The 17,899-nt window shown below is 35.8% G+C and overlaps 1 protein-coding gene across 4 annotated transcripts; it reads left to right on the top strand.

The window, feature by feature from the left end:
• Positions 1 to 121: 121 nt before the first annotated feature.
• On the top strand, positions 122 to 4,553 carry LOC306806663 (uncharacterized protein; the record flags this gene model as incomplete). 4 transcript variants are annotated; one of them, XR_013775519.1, is made up of 3 exons in its annotated part: positions 122 to 363; positions 1,612 to 2,066; positions 3,495 to 4,553. XR_013775519.1 is itself a non-coding variant. In XM_079315633.1 (3 exons), 2 exons carry the CDS (start codon positions 122 to 124, stop codon positions 1,703 to 1,705), a joined length of 336 nt encoding a protein of 111 aa, XP_079171759.1. In that variant the 3' UTR covers positions 1,706 to 1,713; positions 3,495 to 4,553. The 4 variants fall into 4 exon arrangements, 2 of the variants coding, with proteins under 2 accessions (XP_079171759.1, XP_079171758.1); XM_079315633.1 differs by having other exon boundaries at positions 1,612 to 1,713; XM_079315632.1 differs by lacking the exon at positions 3,495 to 4,553 and having other exon boundaries at positions 1,612 to 3,159.
• Between the last annotated feature and the right edge of the window lie 13,346 nt (positions 4,554 to 17,899).

Genomic DNA, 17,899 nt, shown 5'->3' with positions numbered 1-17,899 from the left:
GGGACGGTCGGGGCGCGGGTCGCTGGTGGCACCGGTAGCGGGGGTCAGACCCTGCCCGGCACGGCGGGGCCGCCGCGGCTGCTCCTTTAAGAGGGGGCCGGGCTAGCGGTGACCCCGCGCGATGTCCGCCCCTTCCTGGTTGCCATGGAGACCGCTCGCCAGCGTCCCAAAATGGCGGCGGCGAAGCCGAGCGGATCCGCCGCTCTCTCTGCCGCCCGGGAAGGAAGGCAGGCAGGCAGACCGGCAGCCTGAGGCGGCAGCGGCTTTAGCGAGGGCTTGTCTGTGGGGAAGGAGCCCCTCCGTGCCGGGGCAGGACGAGGGGCCCGTTAACGCCGCCAGGAAGCGACCCGGCAGGCGCCACCAGTAAGTGCCGCTGGCCTGGCCTCCTGGCGCTGGGAACGCCTGAGGGCCGGCTGCTAAAGGGTATTTCCAGCCATGGCCGAAAGTGCAACTAGGCGGGGAGCCTCGGTATGGGGGGATTCCTTCTACCTGGACTTTCCCCGGCCTGTGGGATGGGGCTCCGGGTGAGGAACCAGAGGAAAGGAGAAAATAGAAATGTTTCCAAATGGTGAGTTAGTAACCTTGTGAAGTAGGCTAATACACATCATGATTTTGTAGCCTTAAAACAGACACAAGTCTGCTCTCAGAAAGGCCTCACAAATAAATGTGGTGTGACATTTAACGCAAATAAACAATAAATACTTAAGTATTCCTTCTAAAGAAAGATACGTTTAGCTGCACTTTCAGAGTAATCAGACTTAAGGCAGAGAGGTAAGCAATAATCTAATATTTCATTCCAAGAACATAAAATTAACATTTGGGAATGGGAAGGCTGTGTATATTTTCCACATTTTACCTGGAGGTGTTATGTGTCCTGCCTTTCACCACTGCAGATAACTGGTTTTTCAAACAGGGAAATAAGCAATGCTGAATATCCTGGAAGAGTTTTTTGAACCTTTGTTTTAAAATATCCTGCAAAAAGTGCAATATGAGTATTTTTCAGAGTAATCTAATAGAATCATCAAGGAGAAATGTTGGACAGTAAACAAATTAAATTTAACAAATCTGATTCTGAGTTTATAAGATTATGAAATAAAAATGCAAATATGCTATAATCTTTGTTTCATTTTGACCCATATTTTAATTTAGTTTACTTACTTTATATTTATTAGAGAGGCAAACACAAATGCTTGTCTCAAGCTGGACATACTGATTTAGAAGATGTAAAGTTTCAGAAACATTCCTGAGAAAGTTTTTTAAATGTCTCACCAGAAAAAAAAAAAAACAAAAAACAATGTATTTTTAAACTAGGAGGAAGTTTTCTGTTTGTTTTCATAACTTAAACCAAAAGAAGGAACATAAGTTCTTTCTGGGAAGAATTGCTGCACAATAACTGGGAAATAAGTGCTTTTGAGTAGCTGAAGTCTTGTGGTGGGCCTGTCCCACTGATCCCAAAGGAATGCTACCAGTGCTCTGCTTGGCTGTGGAATGTGACTGAGTGTTGTGGGGTCTTTGCTATTCATTTTTACACTCAGATAATAAAATAAGGTGGTTCTTATTACTGTCTTCAGGTTTTTGGTTCTCATATCTGTTTCCTGTCATACATTTCAGGTATCTATTCTTGGGTTTGTTTTCAGCTGCCCAAATATATCCTGAAAACGAACCAAAGTCAGTTAACATTAACCATGCAAAAAAAGCTTCATAACTGTCAGTGTAAGTAAGTTCAAATTGTTCTGCAAATGTTCATTGTACAAAACCAGGAAGTTGGTGTCATTGAAAAATAACTGAAAAGGTCAGCTTTTTATGGCAATAAGATCATTTGAGGGTTGTGCAGTGAATGTATGTATTTGAATATATTACTATATTTTCTGAAGCTAATGTACCTGATTCCGGCAAAACTTCCCAATTCACTCAAATTTTAATTCCTTACTCCTCAAAACAGCTTCACTTAAGTAGTGTCTCCAGCTTTAACTTCTATGCATGTAAAACTTCTGGATGCTAGCTAACCTTTCTACAAGCTATGGAATCTCCAGAGAAGAGACTTGTGTCAAAAATAGCAGTTGAAGGTATGTGCATCACTGATGTTCCAAGTTGTGTCTCATGTAACATTCAGCCATCCTGGGTTAGCATGGAGGAGGCCTTCTTGTTGGTTCACTTTCCCAGTGTGCTATTTTGCAGTCTCCTAATAAATAAGTCTGCCTGAAAGGCCTCACAGTCTAAGCCTCCAACCTGGCACAGGGTTACATGAATGCTGAAACCTGCTGCTTTGAATAGCTCCATTCTTGGAACTCAGGGGTTTCAGAACTGTCTGCTGTTTTTCTTTAAAAGCAGGAAGGGGAGTTTGTGGCTGCATAGTGGATTTGTATGAAAGCTCCCATAATTCTGTCCAGTGTTGCCCTTTTTTGAATGGTCTGCTTGGGCTTTATATGAGCAGTAAATTCAGCTCATTCAGTTATCAATTTACTGGGCACATCTTGTAAAGCTCCAAGGCTGTGGTCATGGCCAGGATTTCCAGGTATAGCTGACTATAAAGTCAAACTGTCACAGAAATCCTGGACAAATAAAAAAGATTTCAAGAATGCGTTAGGGCAAGAAATGTAGTTGCATAAATGAGCATTCACAGAATACAGTTCATCCAGCTGGATTGTGTGGAAGGAGAGATCTTCTGAGCCATCAGTGAAAATAATTTTTTTCAAGTAGCTATTTTAAGTCAGCAATCATAATTTTTCAAATGCACAGAAACTATTCCACATATTTCCCCTTTGTGAGCATCTGCCAGTTCCACTGCAGAAATACAAGACTATATATAAGAAAGAGACAACTCCAGGTCATCCAGTCCCAGTGCCTGTTGTTTCATCCAGCTACATAATAGATCTTCAGAGCATAAATGTGATTTGATTTGTTTCAAAGGTAGCAAAGATTTTTTTACTCTGCTACTTCACACTGATCAACTGGTCCAGATCATCGCTTCTCTGGTGGTTAGAAGTGTGGTTATGCAGATTAATTTACATTTATTTTTTATATATTGTGTGTAGGTAACAATACTATATATATATGTGTATATATATATATATCATATATTGTATATATTTAATAAATACACACTCTGGATAGAGTTTGTTTTGTTTTTTCAGTCTCCACTTGAGAAACAAGTGCTCTCTGCTTTCATTGCACTTATTCCCATTAATACTTTTGTTCTTAATAATAATAAGCCTAACAAGTACCATGTGCAATAGCATTGTTACTTCCCCGTGTCTTCTGGAAAATTCTGGGTGATCTGAATTTTGGGATTGTATTTAACTTTCTCTACCAAAATCACATTAATGACTCTTGATCATCCTTCGATTAGTTATTATTCCAATGTCTTTCTCCTCTGTCAACTTTCAATTTATAACCTTTCGGTTTATGGCAGAAATTATTTCCAAATGAATGACTTTGCCATTTGTACTTTTCAAATTTTATTTTTTTTATACGTTTTCTTTTCTCCTCTCCAGGACTGCTCTGAGTTGTTATGAAGGAGAAGTTGGTGTACATGTCAGAATAAACATAATAAATAAAAAATCATTCTTGGCCATAAAATGTATTCTAGGAATCCTGCTAGTATTCATGGGAATGGTGAAGAGTTTTTGTTTGAGTGCATATGCTATTACATAGAATGGGAATCTCTTTGTTCAAGACTGACATGAGGGATGGCAACTTGTTTCACATATACCTTTCACTATACATGTTTTTCAATCTTGAAATGCCAAATAAACATTTGATATGCCAGTTACAATTTGGAAAGGTTTATCACAAAAAACAATAGATGTTATCTGTTTGCGCAAGGCAAGTGATTAATCCTATGGCTTCCAACATTAAATGTAAGATGTCTTGAGAGAGCCACATAAATAACCTTACAAAATAGCATTTCTTATAAATTGTCTAACAGATGATAAGTACAGGTTTTGAAAAGTGCAGGAGAGGAATCCAGATGGTGGGGTAGTGTAGGAAAGATCAGTCACTCATTTTGGTCAAACAAGGAATATAGACACACATCCCCCACCCTCAAAAAAAAAAAAAGTCTGGTGCTTAATCTGCTTAGAGGGCAGGCTGATAACTGGAATGATGAAGCTGGTAACAAAAGAAATGTAATGGGAAAATGATCCGCTCAACATGTAATTAATACTAGCATCTGTCACCATTTAATGAATGCTACACTAATCAGAAGATTTTGTCATGTTAGTGAAATGTTCAGCTACTTACCCACAAAAGACCGGCATGGTGCATCCACAAGGCTGCTGTGGTTCTGTGCAGTATTCCACACATGATCTGCTCATGTAACAACCAGGATAACTGAACTGCCTCAAATATGCAACTGCAGAATTGTGTGTTTGGCCAGAGATCAGCAACTGGGGTCTCTAAATGATATACACAGGACATGTAGATGAACAAACAGTGTAAGTAACTCAGCAAACAGTTCTGATGAATGCTCTTGTTCTTTACCCCTCATTGCTCCTATTGTTTAGTGTTTGCCTCCATGTCTTCAATCAGTTTCTGATTAAATCAATACATTCTGAGCACAGCACATTATTTTGGATACTGAGTACTACAGTATTTGTTTAAAAGACCCTATAATTAGTTGTTTCAATTTTAAAAATGCACGGTTTTTTCTGGCTTTTTTAACCGTAAGCAAAAATTCTGAACCTACAGCATTTAAATCTTTACAAAACCTTTTTTTTTAAAAAAGTCCTTTTTCAATAAACAATCAGTTGTGTAACTGATCTCTGTAAGTCCTGCACTACAAAAACCCGAACAAACAAAAAACCACCACCACACTACCAACAACATAACCCAAACAAAAATTAAACAAAACAAAGCACCTCAACAACTTATGATTTTCAGTAAAATTTCCATTTTAGGAGGCATTAATAAATTAGCCTTGTAGTGGTGGGCTGGCTGATTTTCAGTTGTGAGAACCTTCATGATTTATTAAACCTGCAAGGATAGCTCCACCATTTGTAAAAAAAAGGTACTATGCAGTTAACTGTTAAATCTTGGGCTTGTTTTTAAGTCTTTATGATGACATTTGATATGTAACCTATTTGATTGACAGCAGATGCCATTTGAAGTGCTTAAGCCAGATGGATGGGGGGGGGGGGGAAATTAACAGATGTTCTAGTAGCAATTGAGCTCAAATTAATTTCATATTAGACAAAGCAATTTTTGGAAAGATAAGTCTTACTTTAAGTAAAGATCTGTGGGAGATGAACCTTTTTTCAAAATTCTATTTTATTTGCTTTTTAAACCTGAGGGATGCCGTATCAGTTACTACCTAGCCAGATTCTATCCAAGTATCTTCTTTGACTTTTCAGAGATTTGTGTCCTTAGAAAACAAAAAAGCACAGAAATTTCTCAAGATAGAGTTAAGAAAATTGTAATTTTATTATGAGCTATCTGTACGGAGGACTTCAACTGCATAAAAGAGGAACTTCTTGTTATAAAGTAGAAATATTTCAATTATAGTTTGTTGTGACCAGGAGATGGCAGCCATTTTGTCCCAGCTCAGGAAATGCTGTGATGTACTGAAAAGATGTATTTCCAAAATAATCAAACATTTTCATGGTAATGGTATCACACAGTATTAAGCAGTTATTATCAGGAGGATGTTTGGTAAGCTTAAAATACATAGGGAAATCGCCTTTGTTTTTTTGCTGTCTCTAATTCAGACATCAAAGTAAACAGTAGAGCTGCTTGGAGAAAATGGAGACAGTTTCTCTGGGGAAATAATGCTGCATTGGAAAAGCATGAATATTGTTGTCAGATGTTTCTGTCCAAAGCTAAAATAAGTTGGTTTAGCAGTGTTGTGATGTGTTATGGTTTGGATGCCTGATGGTACCTCTCACTTCTTCCATGATGTGCCACCAGATTTGTTGCTAGATCTTCTCTGTAAGGTTTTGGGAAGATCTGGGAATTCTTTGGTCATGCTGCAATATTGAAGATGTAATACAGCACAAAAACTGATATAGGAAAATTTGGGCTTTTAACAACTGAAATGCAATTTGTGATGTGTTGCATTTGCAATGCTGGAATTTCAGGGCTTTCATTATTAGTGGAGCAAGATTTCTCTACAGAAGGCATTACATACAGCAATGTAAGTCGTGGGTTTTTACCTTCCCAGGAGAATGAATTCTATTTTTTGGAGATTGTTGTTTTGGAGTTTTTTCCCCAAAAACATTACCAAATGCTTAACCCCATGAAACATTCATTTATTGATTTGAAATTAGGTATATAACCAATATGGAGTGATTACTACTTGTGAAGTTGAGTTCTTAGTGAGCCTATCATAATGAGGTGCTGTCATGTGAGCTTGTAAAATTCTTTTTCAGTAGTGGTTGAGCTGTTATTTAAAGATGCATTGGAATATTCTCATATCAGTTTCAATTAAGGTATGTGAAAGATGATAAACTAATCTTGGTTAATTTGCTATTAATCTGGTTTTGCTATATGACTAGGAGCCTAGAGATGTATTTTTCACTTTTGTCTCAGCTGGGCTTTGTCTACTTGTAACTAGTCTTTAATATACAGACAGCAGGATCTCACAAAATTGCAATGTTTAAGCTCCTGTTTTAAGTTTTAATATTTGTGGCTTTCTCTAAAAGTATCATACTTGATCTAGACCTGCCTGACATGGGTGATTTTCAGGTCATGCAGGTGTAATAGTTTCTCAAGGTAAGCAATCACAACTATTTTCTGCTTAATAATATAAAATAAATGTAAAATTTCTTTCTGTAACCAAGTCATGTACACGTTCCTTATTGACAGTTCTTGTTCTTTAGAAACAGTGAAAGATTTAGTTATATTTTTGACTTGCATTATCAAATCCTTGTCAATCACGTTCTGTCTCTTGGGATACCTCAGGAGTTATTCTACTTTCATGTTACCAAAGCTAAGTTTGTGGTCTTTCCTGTTGTCTTGTTTTCCTTTTTCCTGATTCAAGTTAGAAAAATAATCATTTCTTTTTCCTTTTGCTTTGTTAACCAGGAGCAATTTACATTATTTTTGTTTTCCATATACATTGTGGCATTCATGATGAAGAGTTGTCAGATATATTTACTTGACTAGGCATACCATATATTTATACTCTTTTACATATATCAAAAGTAATTCAATGCATTCAAGGGAAAGAAGAAAGCAAGAAGTGTAGAAGGCAAAGCTAGAAAAGGTTCAGAATTTTTATCTCAAAGTGAGATAGGCTATGAAAGATCTTATCTAAAGATGCACCAGCGTAACCTAAAAATTATTTTTAAGCAAAGTTGCTGGTCTAAACTGCTCTGTGGATTTTTATTCTAAAGATTTGCTTGATTTTGATTAGGTATAGACTAATCCAGTTTGTGTTAAACTGAAATAAGCCTAAATAAAACCAAAGTAAAAGTGCTTGCAGCTTTTGGATGGACTTCACAAAATTAGATTAAAATTGTGCACACTGGGTACAAGCAGTGTAAATGTCATTTGTTGGCTGAAACCTGAATTACATAAATAATCTGGAAAAGGGTGGGAACTAGAAGAATGAACACTAGTGCACAGTAAAATGATAGAAAACATTTGTTGAATATCTCAAAATAATACTGTAGAAGCAGAAGCCTGGGAGAGTGTCTGAAGCCAGAGTTCTAAATAACATAATAGGATGATAGTGAACAATGGAGTGAAAGGAATGACAGCAGATGGGGATTGCAGGCAAGAGAAGCTGTGTAGCTGGAAAGCATCAAAAGAGCAAGCAGATACTTGTGACAGAAAATGCAATGTATGTTTTAATGCATGTGCACATCAAATTATCATGACAAATGATAATGAGAGATTTCAGCTTTTGCTAAGTTTGTGCTATAGCTGAGTTATACAGTTGTTTCCTCCTATGCAGTTTACAATGAGACTGAAATGTGAAAGAAACAAATGTTAAGTTTCATGTAAAATGAGTAATTAAAATGGACTGAAAAAATCCTAGTGTTTGAAGAAACAGTGAAAAAATCAACTGTAAGCACATGCTACCTGTAGTACTGGGCTGATAACTCATGGAGAGAGAGGGCACACATGTTAACACAGCTTTTTCTAAATACTGGAGGCATGTGTAGGAGTCAAGTACTTTGGAATGCCTGCACCATGTGATAGATTCTTTAGTGTTCCTGTCTTCTGATGTGAGGTGAAATTAAAGCTGTAAATAGACAGCCAGGGAACTTTGAAAAACACGCTGATAGTGTATTTTGATCTTTAAAAAAATTGATGAGATTTTAGAGGCCAGTGCAACAGATGTTCCTCAAAATTTACAGTAGGAGATGTCCATGCTGAAAGTGAGCTGCTCACATAAGAATGCAGGAAAACAATTTTCAGCAGATATTAGATTAAACTGCTGGCGGATATATGCAAATCAGGAAGATAATAAGTATCCAAGAAGGGAGTAGTGGGATGATTCAACTAAGACTTCATCTGTAATAAAAAGGATTGCCAGTTATATGTACAGACCCTGCTAAAAGAGGTGCAGATTCACTAAAAATTACTTTGCGCTGTAACACTGCTCTACTTCAGGATATTTTATACAGATAGCAAAAGTCTGACTGCTCTGTTCTGTTGTTTGGAGCTTTTACTCTAATAAACAGGAAACAAACTCAAATGCAAAAAAAAAAAAAAAAAAATTCAAAAACTAAATTCAAAGCATTGACTAGACCTGAAATTTTAATAGGGAGACCTTGAAACAAAATTAAGGAGGACAAAACTAAAAGAAATGGTTTTAAATTAAGCCTGTCAGTGTCTTATCCATCTAGAAAGGAAAGTTATGTCTTGAACTTAGCTTGCATGCTTTGTTCTATTAAGTAGTGGAATAATCTCTTTGTGGCGGTCTGATCTAGGTCTGCCTGTTTAATCACATTAATAAATGGCAAGTATGATGCTCATAATTGAAGACTCTGATCCTCTAAAGTAATATTTTATTCTCTCTGATAGTTCTGCTTTCCCTTCAGCTCATCTCCTCCCTTCTGCTTTGTCTCTCACTCTTGTACTGTTTCTCTGATCTCTTGTGCACGTCCGTACAAAGGTAGACCTTAACTTCCAAAGCACCTGTGCTGTGATAAACAGCTTTGCCTACTTTTTTTATTTTCTTACTTTATTCACTTTTTATTCATTTTTTTCTCCCACCCACAAGCTCTGGGAAAACCAAGGAAGAAAGATACTAAAATAGGAATAAAGCAGGTATGTAACTGAGAGAAAGGGAAGGGGCCATGGCAAGACAACAGATTTTGTGCTCAAATATAACTTCTGCATTCCCCAAAGGAAAAGGCAATCATTATTTCCAAGCTTTTTATTATATCTTCCTCCTGTATTTTAATAAAACGTTTTTCAGATGCTCTAAGTGGGAGCCTTTGGTAGTCATGCACACACACACGCAAAGCTAATCCCTTGGTTTAAGTGGGTTGATGTTTCCAAGTGTGACTGAAGTGAGGAAAAAGTTATCAGCTTCATAGTTGCTACATGTGAAATTTTGGAATTGAGACATTTCTCTTCATGTGCTTGAAATATTTGTTAAAATCACAGCACAAAACACTTTGCCTTGACACCAGAAGTTACCTTCTTTCCATGTGTCATTGTCTTTACCTCTGAATTTTGCTACGGTCACTGTTATATTTTTTGTTTGCTAACAAAACTGTGTTAGCTTTCCTTGCTATTAATAGTAAAACTTATTTTTCTCCAAAACCAAAGTAGACATAGGGAAGGGAAGTATGTGGGTTTCCATGATGACTAATGTGGTCCTGAGAAGAATCTGTACAAACTTTCAAGTACACACTGTTGTCCAGAATTTCAGCTCAATTATGTGTAGGGGATTTTCTTGTAGAACAGTTACTTTAGCACAGCTGAATACTAAGTTTTACACTTTAGACTCTTTGGCATATATGAAGTAGACATCTCTTAGAAAGAGTGAAAAATGGACTATATCTAGTAAATGCCAAAAAATCTACTTTTTCTTCTCATGAGTGCACATCAGAAGAAAACTTATTTTGTAGAGATGTAATCCTGTCACTGTAGACAAAACAGTAATTTGTATAATTGCCTATACTATACAAATGCAGATGTTGAGGTTTTGTATCAGTTGTGAAATGAAGCAGGGAACTTGTAAGCCCGACCTTAAATTTGAGAAGAAAGTTGATAAATTGCCAAAAGAACAGAAAGCATCCAATTTCAGACATAACAGGCAGCAACTAATACCTGCTTGATTTCATATTATTCATCCCTCAAATGTGGAATGGCACCAGAGCATGGCTTTAGTTTAATTTCAGTTTGGTAGCCTCTTGCACCATTGCACCCAGATGTGTTTCAATTTTGTGTTTACCCCTAAAAAGTAGTTTTTCAAAGGCTTCTGAGAACCCCAAATAAATTAGGCCTTGATTAACTGCAACCTTGATAGTCCATTTTACTTTCTTTATCAGGTCAAACCCTGCCAGTAATTTTGAGCTACATACCAGCACCAGTGCTGAAACCAGGGTAGTCCCTTCTTCCAGGCTGCATTTGCTAGTGGGCACATTCTTGCATATTAACCAAATCAGGACTCTCAAAATAATCTGCTTTCGCCAGTCATATATTTTCATTACAAAGAGTCTAACTGGTTTTGGAGGCAGGAAGGAAAAATGGAGACTTAACAGATTCTTCAGTTCCACAAGATCTGCATTCTTGCTTTCAAGTTAATCACAATTGTAGCTTCACATGAAACAATTGCCCATGTGTGTTATCGTTCCACAGCAGCTTATCCCACAGGGATCAAAATAGCATTGGCTTGAGCTGTGTCAGTGTCCATGCCTAAGGATAGCCTCACTCCAGCTCTTTGTAAAGTTATGAAACTTTATTTTAGTTCCTTTGCAAATACCTGTCCAATGTCAGTGCTAGCTGCTTCCATAATTTACACACAAGCCATGGTTTCCTCTTCTTGGTGAAAATTGAGTAAAATTTTAAGGTACTTGTTTTGCATATTTTAAAGTGACCTAGAAGCCTCAGCTTCATTCACTTACAGAATGAGCATAGATTTGTCTAAGCCTAAAGATTCCTGTTTTACAACTCAAATTTTCCTTTATTTCTTATGCAGTCAAAGCTGCAGTGTGGATGTAAATGCAACTGTGTGAAAAACTTCACTATAAAATAAAAAACCCCTCTACTAAGCTATCAACTAGATGCAACTATGTTAGAGTAAGAGTAGAAAAAACTATGATCAGAGGGTGCCTTTTCATAAGTAAAAATTTTAGAACTATCTAATTTATAGTTATCTCCTTTAAGATATTTCAGTAATGCTGGTATTTATTCCACTTCTATTTTGTAAAGACATAAGTAAGGGTGAAATGGGCAACTTCTTAGCCAAAATACATGAAAGCAAATTGTTTTAAAACCAATAGATTAATTTGAAATTGTGGTCAACAATGCAGCAATACTGTGCAATAGAAAATAAGATAAAATGAATGGCAGAAGCATTTGAATAATCTAATTTTGAAATCAAGTTTTTATGGTCTTTTCCAATCAACAAAACCCAACCAAAAGCACAGGTTGCTTTAAAAAAAATTATGATGGAGAAGTAATATAATATGGGATAAAATAGTCTGGGAAAGGGAATTTAGTAGAGATAAAGTCTCTAAGACTAACTGAGAATGTGCCATTTTCTCTGCAGATGATACAATGGCTCCTTCACTGCACAGTGGAATGAGATATTGGATTGTAGTAACAAATCCAGAGCTAAAAATAAAGGCTGGGAATTTAGGCCATTCAGCTGGGACAGGAAAATGTTTGAATCTAGATCTCCTGAAACCTCAATGTTATTTTCTAGATTCTGTAGTCACCTTCTTTCTCCAATGAATGTTTAACTATTTAAAGCAGAATAATTTAAGCGAAACATTGACCTCCATATAGTCTGTAATCTGAGAAATTGTATTTGAGTTACTAGTTTTAGGCAAAGTAAAAAGCTGAATCTGAAGAAGTTTGAAATCCTAAAAATGTACTGGGGAAGGAGAAAGTTTCTCATATTTGCCTTTGTACAGGGTTTCACAATTCACACCGTCTGTCTCAGCTTCCCCCAGAGGTTTCTTATAATACAGTATGAGTCTGACGTGTGAGACTTGTCTTTACTTCTATAGCTTCTGAATGAGATTAAAGGGAGAGTGAGACCCACATCCTTAAAAGCTGGCTTACCATATGACAAATTTCAAATATTAGTTTCTCATACAATGTAAAGAGTTCTATGTGTCTAGTAATCTACAGTTCAGATTCATTTTGACAATAGATACTTCCTAAACAGTTTATTTTTTTCTAATTTTCACTTAAATATTTTAGTTGTTCTATTTGTTAAAAAAATTGCAATGACTTTTTACCTGAAGCCTTGTTTGGTTGCTTTGATTTGACTTTGCTCGTCCTTTCCTCTTCTCTCTTTTTTAATGAAGAAAATGGCAATGGAATAAGCAGTGTGGTAGTGAATTCCTTTACCACTTGCACCTCCAAATAACATCGAGAATGGAATGTGTCCATGGTAACCAGGATGCACTCATAACACTTTCCATTCTTCATCTTTTAATCTATGCAAATAGTATAGTATTATAAAATCTATGCAATATGTTTATTTGAAATAACCACATGCTAACAAATTACCAAGGTAACTGCAATTTGTCCTGGGTATTTGTACATAAAGGAGTTTTTTAATGGAGTGGTGCTATTGACAGTTTGTTCCACTGTAAATCAAAGAATAATGTTTACAAAAATCCCACTGGTGTTCAATAAAATTACTTGAATATTTTACTTTTCCAGTGCCTCTGCATGATGGCCTGATCTTTCCATTTTGGCACAGTTCTATGACAGTGTGCTTCCTGATACAGCAATTAAGAGGAGGCAATGTTATGGAAGTATGTATTTCTGAAGGTATAAGAAAGTACATTTTTATACTCATATTAAAACAGCTACTGTAATGGACAAGGGTATTTCATTTGCAGAGTATGGACTTATATTCCATTTGAAAGTTTGTTAGATTCTGTAAAGATAAAAACCATTTTCAAGGGTCTGAACACACATATTGCCACTCTAATGTTTGGAATAAATATATTCTTGGGCACTCACATATATTTAAGCTCACATTATAGATAAATTCACTTATATACACAAAGTAACAAACAAAAAGTATATATAATACTTACTGTGAAAAGTTTGTCTTGCTTACAGCAGTGCAGACTTTGAGTATCTGCTATCTGTATACACTTTGTTTTATTGTACTGTAAATCCCAGGCTGAAAAGTACTGATTAATGTGTTTTATAACAGATCCAAATGCACTGTAATCTGTGGTGCAACATAGCTCTGCTTTTTTTAAGAATCAGACTTCTAAAATTGTGTATAGTTACTTTTCTGTGTAGAATTACAGATTTAATCTGTAGAATATTGTTAGGTATGCAAGTTCAAAGGTTCAAAAGCAACAGTTATTAATGGATTTGGTGGGGGCAGGTAACTATTTTCTTTTTCAGTTACACCTGGCATTTTCATGCTGAGGAATGGGTTTGTTTGGTTGGGTTTTTTTTAAAGAAATGTCACTTCCAACAGTAATATGAAAAGACCAGGAGAAAGCCTATTAACCACATTTCTTTTCTCCTTTAACAATGGGGTTTTTCTCATGTATACTGAATTCTTGTGGACCATGTTGAATGGTATGCAAGCTGAGGAACATGTTAGAGATGTCTTTTCTTTCTCTGCTTGTGTATCAGTTTTGTTTTGACCTTACTCTCACCTCATGTTTTCCACAAATAAGAATGGAAGTAGCCTTGTGTGCTGCTTCTCTCTACACTGCTAGAGATAAAAAGAGCTTTAGGAAGTACAGTACAGCATTCACTGTCCTATTATTCCTGTGCTGAGCTGCAAACATTCAAGTTCTAAAGCCTTCCCAGGTAGTAACATCATGAAACAGAATGACAAGGGCTTTATAATCCTTTTTGCATTGAATCCTCATTACCACTAATGTATGAATTGGTGTTATTTTAACAACATAGTAGTCTATATTGTATATGTACATCACAGAAATTTTAATTCCACTGTATCAAATGTTTCAGTGGTATCATTTATTTTTCATATATAAAATTCTGGTATACAATTTGGATGAATATGGGCCTTTTTGCCTTCAAAGATGTGAATGTTTCACTGCAAATGACTAGAGCTTGTGTATTGTAAAATAAAAGGAAAATACTAAGCCAAAGACACCTTAATCCAGTAACTGCTGAGGACAGGTGAGGTGAGCTATGGCCTAGTCTGGAAGTGGAGTTCATAACTGCACCTGCAGTCTCTTTTGTAGCCCAAGGCCGAATAGCACAAAAACACCTTGGATTGGTGAAATCTTTTGTATTCTGATTCTGTACAGACATTAAAAAAATATTTACAGATGTGACTTCATAATTATCCTGGTTTTATTATGAACTTGAAAAGTCTCATTTTCAAATGAACTTTTGTTTTTCTCATCAACAGTTTTTGTAGACATCATCTTATTGAATCATCATCTTATCTAATAATCATCTTACTTGAGTAAGTTCTCCAGGGAGATGCTGGAGTCACTGTCTCTGGAAGTGTTCCAGAGGTGTCTGGATGTGACACTTACAGAATGATATAGGGATGATTATGGTGGTGCTGGATTGATGGATGATCTTGAAGGTCTCATCCAGCCTTGGTGATTCTGTGATTCCATGATTATTTACACTGAGGCGGAAGACATCTGCTTTCCCAAGAACTATGTGAATCTTGGGAAAGAGCTATGGTGGTAGGGGGAGGGTACAACTATTTATCTCTTCAAGAATAAGCTTGAGTGTATCTTCATTCAGAGTCTCAGATAAGGCCAACACATTATCTATGCTTTGTTTATTAAAATGTTAACACTTCCTACAGCACAATTGAGAGATTTCTAGCCCCGCTAAGTTCATGTGCCCTGCACTTCTATGTTTAGGTTTGTGTTTGTTACATTCGTGTTTCTGATTCCCTGCTATAACTTTTGCAACTAATGGATTTCAAGTGAACTTGATAGAAATAATCCCACTGCCTTAGGATGCTGGGGAGGGCTGCAAGTGAGCCCTGTTAGTGTTCCATGGATGGAAAGGCTGCACATTCTGAGATTAAGGGACTTAATATATATGCACAAACCATGGAAAAAGTTTCAATCAGCCCTCACAGTCCATGACAAAACCAATCTTTAATTCCAGTTATTACTGCTTGTTTTGACTAGAAGGGGAAGGAATATGTCCTGAACCAACAGAAAATGGACTGCCTGTTGAACTTGGCTCAGTCTCAGAGATTCTAAATATGTTGGGGTTTTGCAGATGTTCCTAATTGCTCCATTAGTTGAAGCAAAAAGTTGTACCACATTTTAATTCATGCCAAAATTGTTCATAATTTTTTATAAAATTGAGCTTTCAAAGAAATAGTTTTCTGTACTTTTTTTGTTGACTTCTTATTTTTATTTACCATATAAAAATAGATCTGAGATGTGAATATATGCTGCTGAGAAGAATTCTAGCTTTTTGGTTTTTACTCATTGCTTGTATTGTAAGGTTTTCTTGCAGCATTTGATATTAATATGATGTCACAATGAAACATTTGTTTTATGTTACGTGGGTGCAATGATTTAGATAATTAAATTATTGTTAGCAAGCAGTTTTCTGCTGTTATTCTGTGTTCTAGTAGGTTGCAAATAATTCAGTAGGTTATAAATAAGATCTGCCTGCTTTTTCTTGAAAAGTCTTATTGGTGGTTCTGAGGTTTCCTGCCCTATAGGAAGTATTGAAAGCCACAGTTGCCAGTCTTTTCTAAAATTTCTTCCTCCTCTTAAAAGTATCTCTAAAATTGGAGAGGTCCCCTCTATTTTTCATTAAAATTGTAATATAAAATAAAGGTGGTTTTTTTTTAGAAAAATGCTAACATAAATAGAAGTATTGCAAGTATAAATAACTATGCTTGTGACTTGTATTATCATGCTGATATTATTTCTGTCCATAGTTCTCACTGTTCCACACAATCAGATGTTTTTTACACCTCCTCACCTCCTGTTAAGAGCTTTCCTGCTCCTAAGTATTCACACACTAGTATTTTTGTATTAATTCTCAATAAAAAAAAAAGTTATATATCTATATATATATATACACACACACGCACACATATATATATTCTGGAATAATATTCTAGTTATCTGTAGTGATTTATTTGCCAGCTGAGGGTTCAAATAAAATACTTCTCACCAGATCTATGGTTTACTGCAAAATATCTGGTATACACCCGCCACTAAAATGTTTTCCTGTTAAGTATTGGTATTTCCTGCCATTATCTCCTGGTTTTCATTCCTATGATTTTATATCTTCTCACATGACTGGGATTTTTAGAGATTTTTTTTAACAAGGTGTCTGAATTATTAATATTACCATTTTACTAAATTTATAAGAACTAGCAGACAGGTGTAAACATCCATGTTTATTTTGAGAGGTTTTCTGTTATTTTTGGGCAGTGAAATAATATATTATTATGTTTCTTTTCAAAATTTCATGAAGCCAAGAGGATAGAGCAGGTTTTCATATTTGGTTTTGCAATGATGGAAAATTAATTGATTATAGTGTTGAGCAAGAGAAGAGAGGTCTACTTATTTTTCTGGATGAGTGAACAATTAGTACAAATCATCAAATATTCTCCAGCACTATCAGAATGAAAATTTTATAGAAAACTTAAAATTCAATAGATTGCTACAGTTAGTTCATTGTTAGCTTTGCATACATTAATTTTAAAAAATACTAAATATATTTTAGAATAGCCAAACCAGATCACATTATGTACCAGATCTATTTTTCTAGAAATAAATAATTTCTAATGAAGAAAAACTCAAATATTTGTGTGGCAGTCTACTTGATCATCCAACATTAAATAGATGTACAGTGAAAATATTATTTATCTTCATCATTCCCAGGATGAGAAGATTTGGAGCATTCTTTCATATCAGCTGAAATTAGATCAGCCTGACCATTTTTAGTTGACTGTGTAGATCATTTTGTACTTGCATAAGGAATTTGAGGGAAATTACAGACTATATAGAACTGAGATGCTTGGAATGCAAAAAGGCAAAGGAGAACTGACAGCAAACTGATTCTGCAGTGTGATACAGCATGGAAAAGAGAGCTGCAGAATATTGGACCATCTACCCAAAGACATGAAGGAAGATAAGGTGAGATAGCCTCCTCCCATATACTTACCTCAGAAATATCTCAGGAGAAAAAAAGAAGGAAAAAAAAATCTTAACAGTAAAATTGTGTTATTTTCAAAGCTCTTTCAAAGGTATTCACATAAGCTTGATTTTTGTAATTACTCTTAGAAAATACTTTGGAAGGAAAACTGCTGCATCAAAATAGGCCTATATTCAGTATAGTTTCAACTTACATAAAAAGTAAGGAATTCCTTTTATAGGGAATTTATTCCCTTTTATATCAGTGATTTTATTACAGAAATTTCATAAAATAGATAAGTGATCTAAAGAAAGAGTAAAAAAATGCCACATCCCTGTAGAAAGCAACTGCTTTCAATTTCATATTGGCTTAACTGTAGCTATGTAAGATAAGAAGCAGAACTGCAGGGCCTGGTGATGTCAGAGCCATCATTATTTTCCCCAAAGCATAAGACTGAAGTACTCTTCTCAGTTGTTTTACTAACTTCCCTCTGAGTAAATAGCACAGTCTTTGCATAAAAATCTATATGTATGTGGAAAAGTTGATCCAAAAATGAACTTGGAACATTCATGTTAAATAATATTTTCTCTAGAAAAACATAGGAAAAATAAGTTGACTTTCTGTTGGGTTGGTTTTGTTTTGTTGGGTTTTGTTGGTTTGTTTTAAATAAGTACCCACATAA

The sequence above is a fragment of the Erithacus rubecula genome (genome assembly GCF_903797595.1).
Source record: "Erithacus rubecula genome assembly, chromosome: 11".
NCBI classification, from domain to species: domain Eukaryota; kingdom Metazoa; phylum Chordata; class Aves; order Passeriformes; family Muscicapidae; genus Erithacus; species Erithacus rubecula.
The sequence above is the reverse complement of the archived record's forward strand: the minus strand, read 5'-3'. Positions and strand labels throughout refer to the sequence as shown.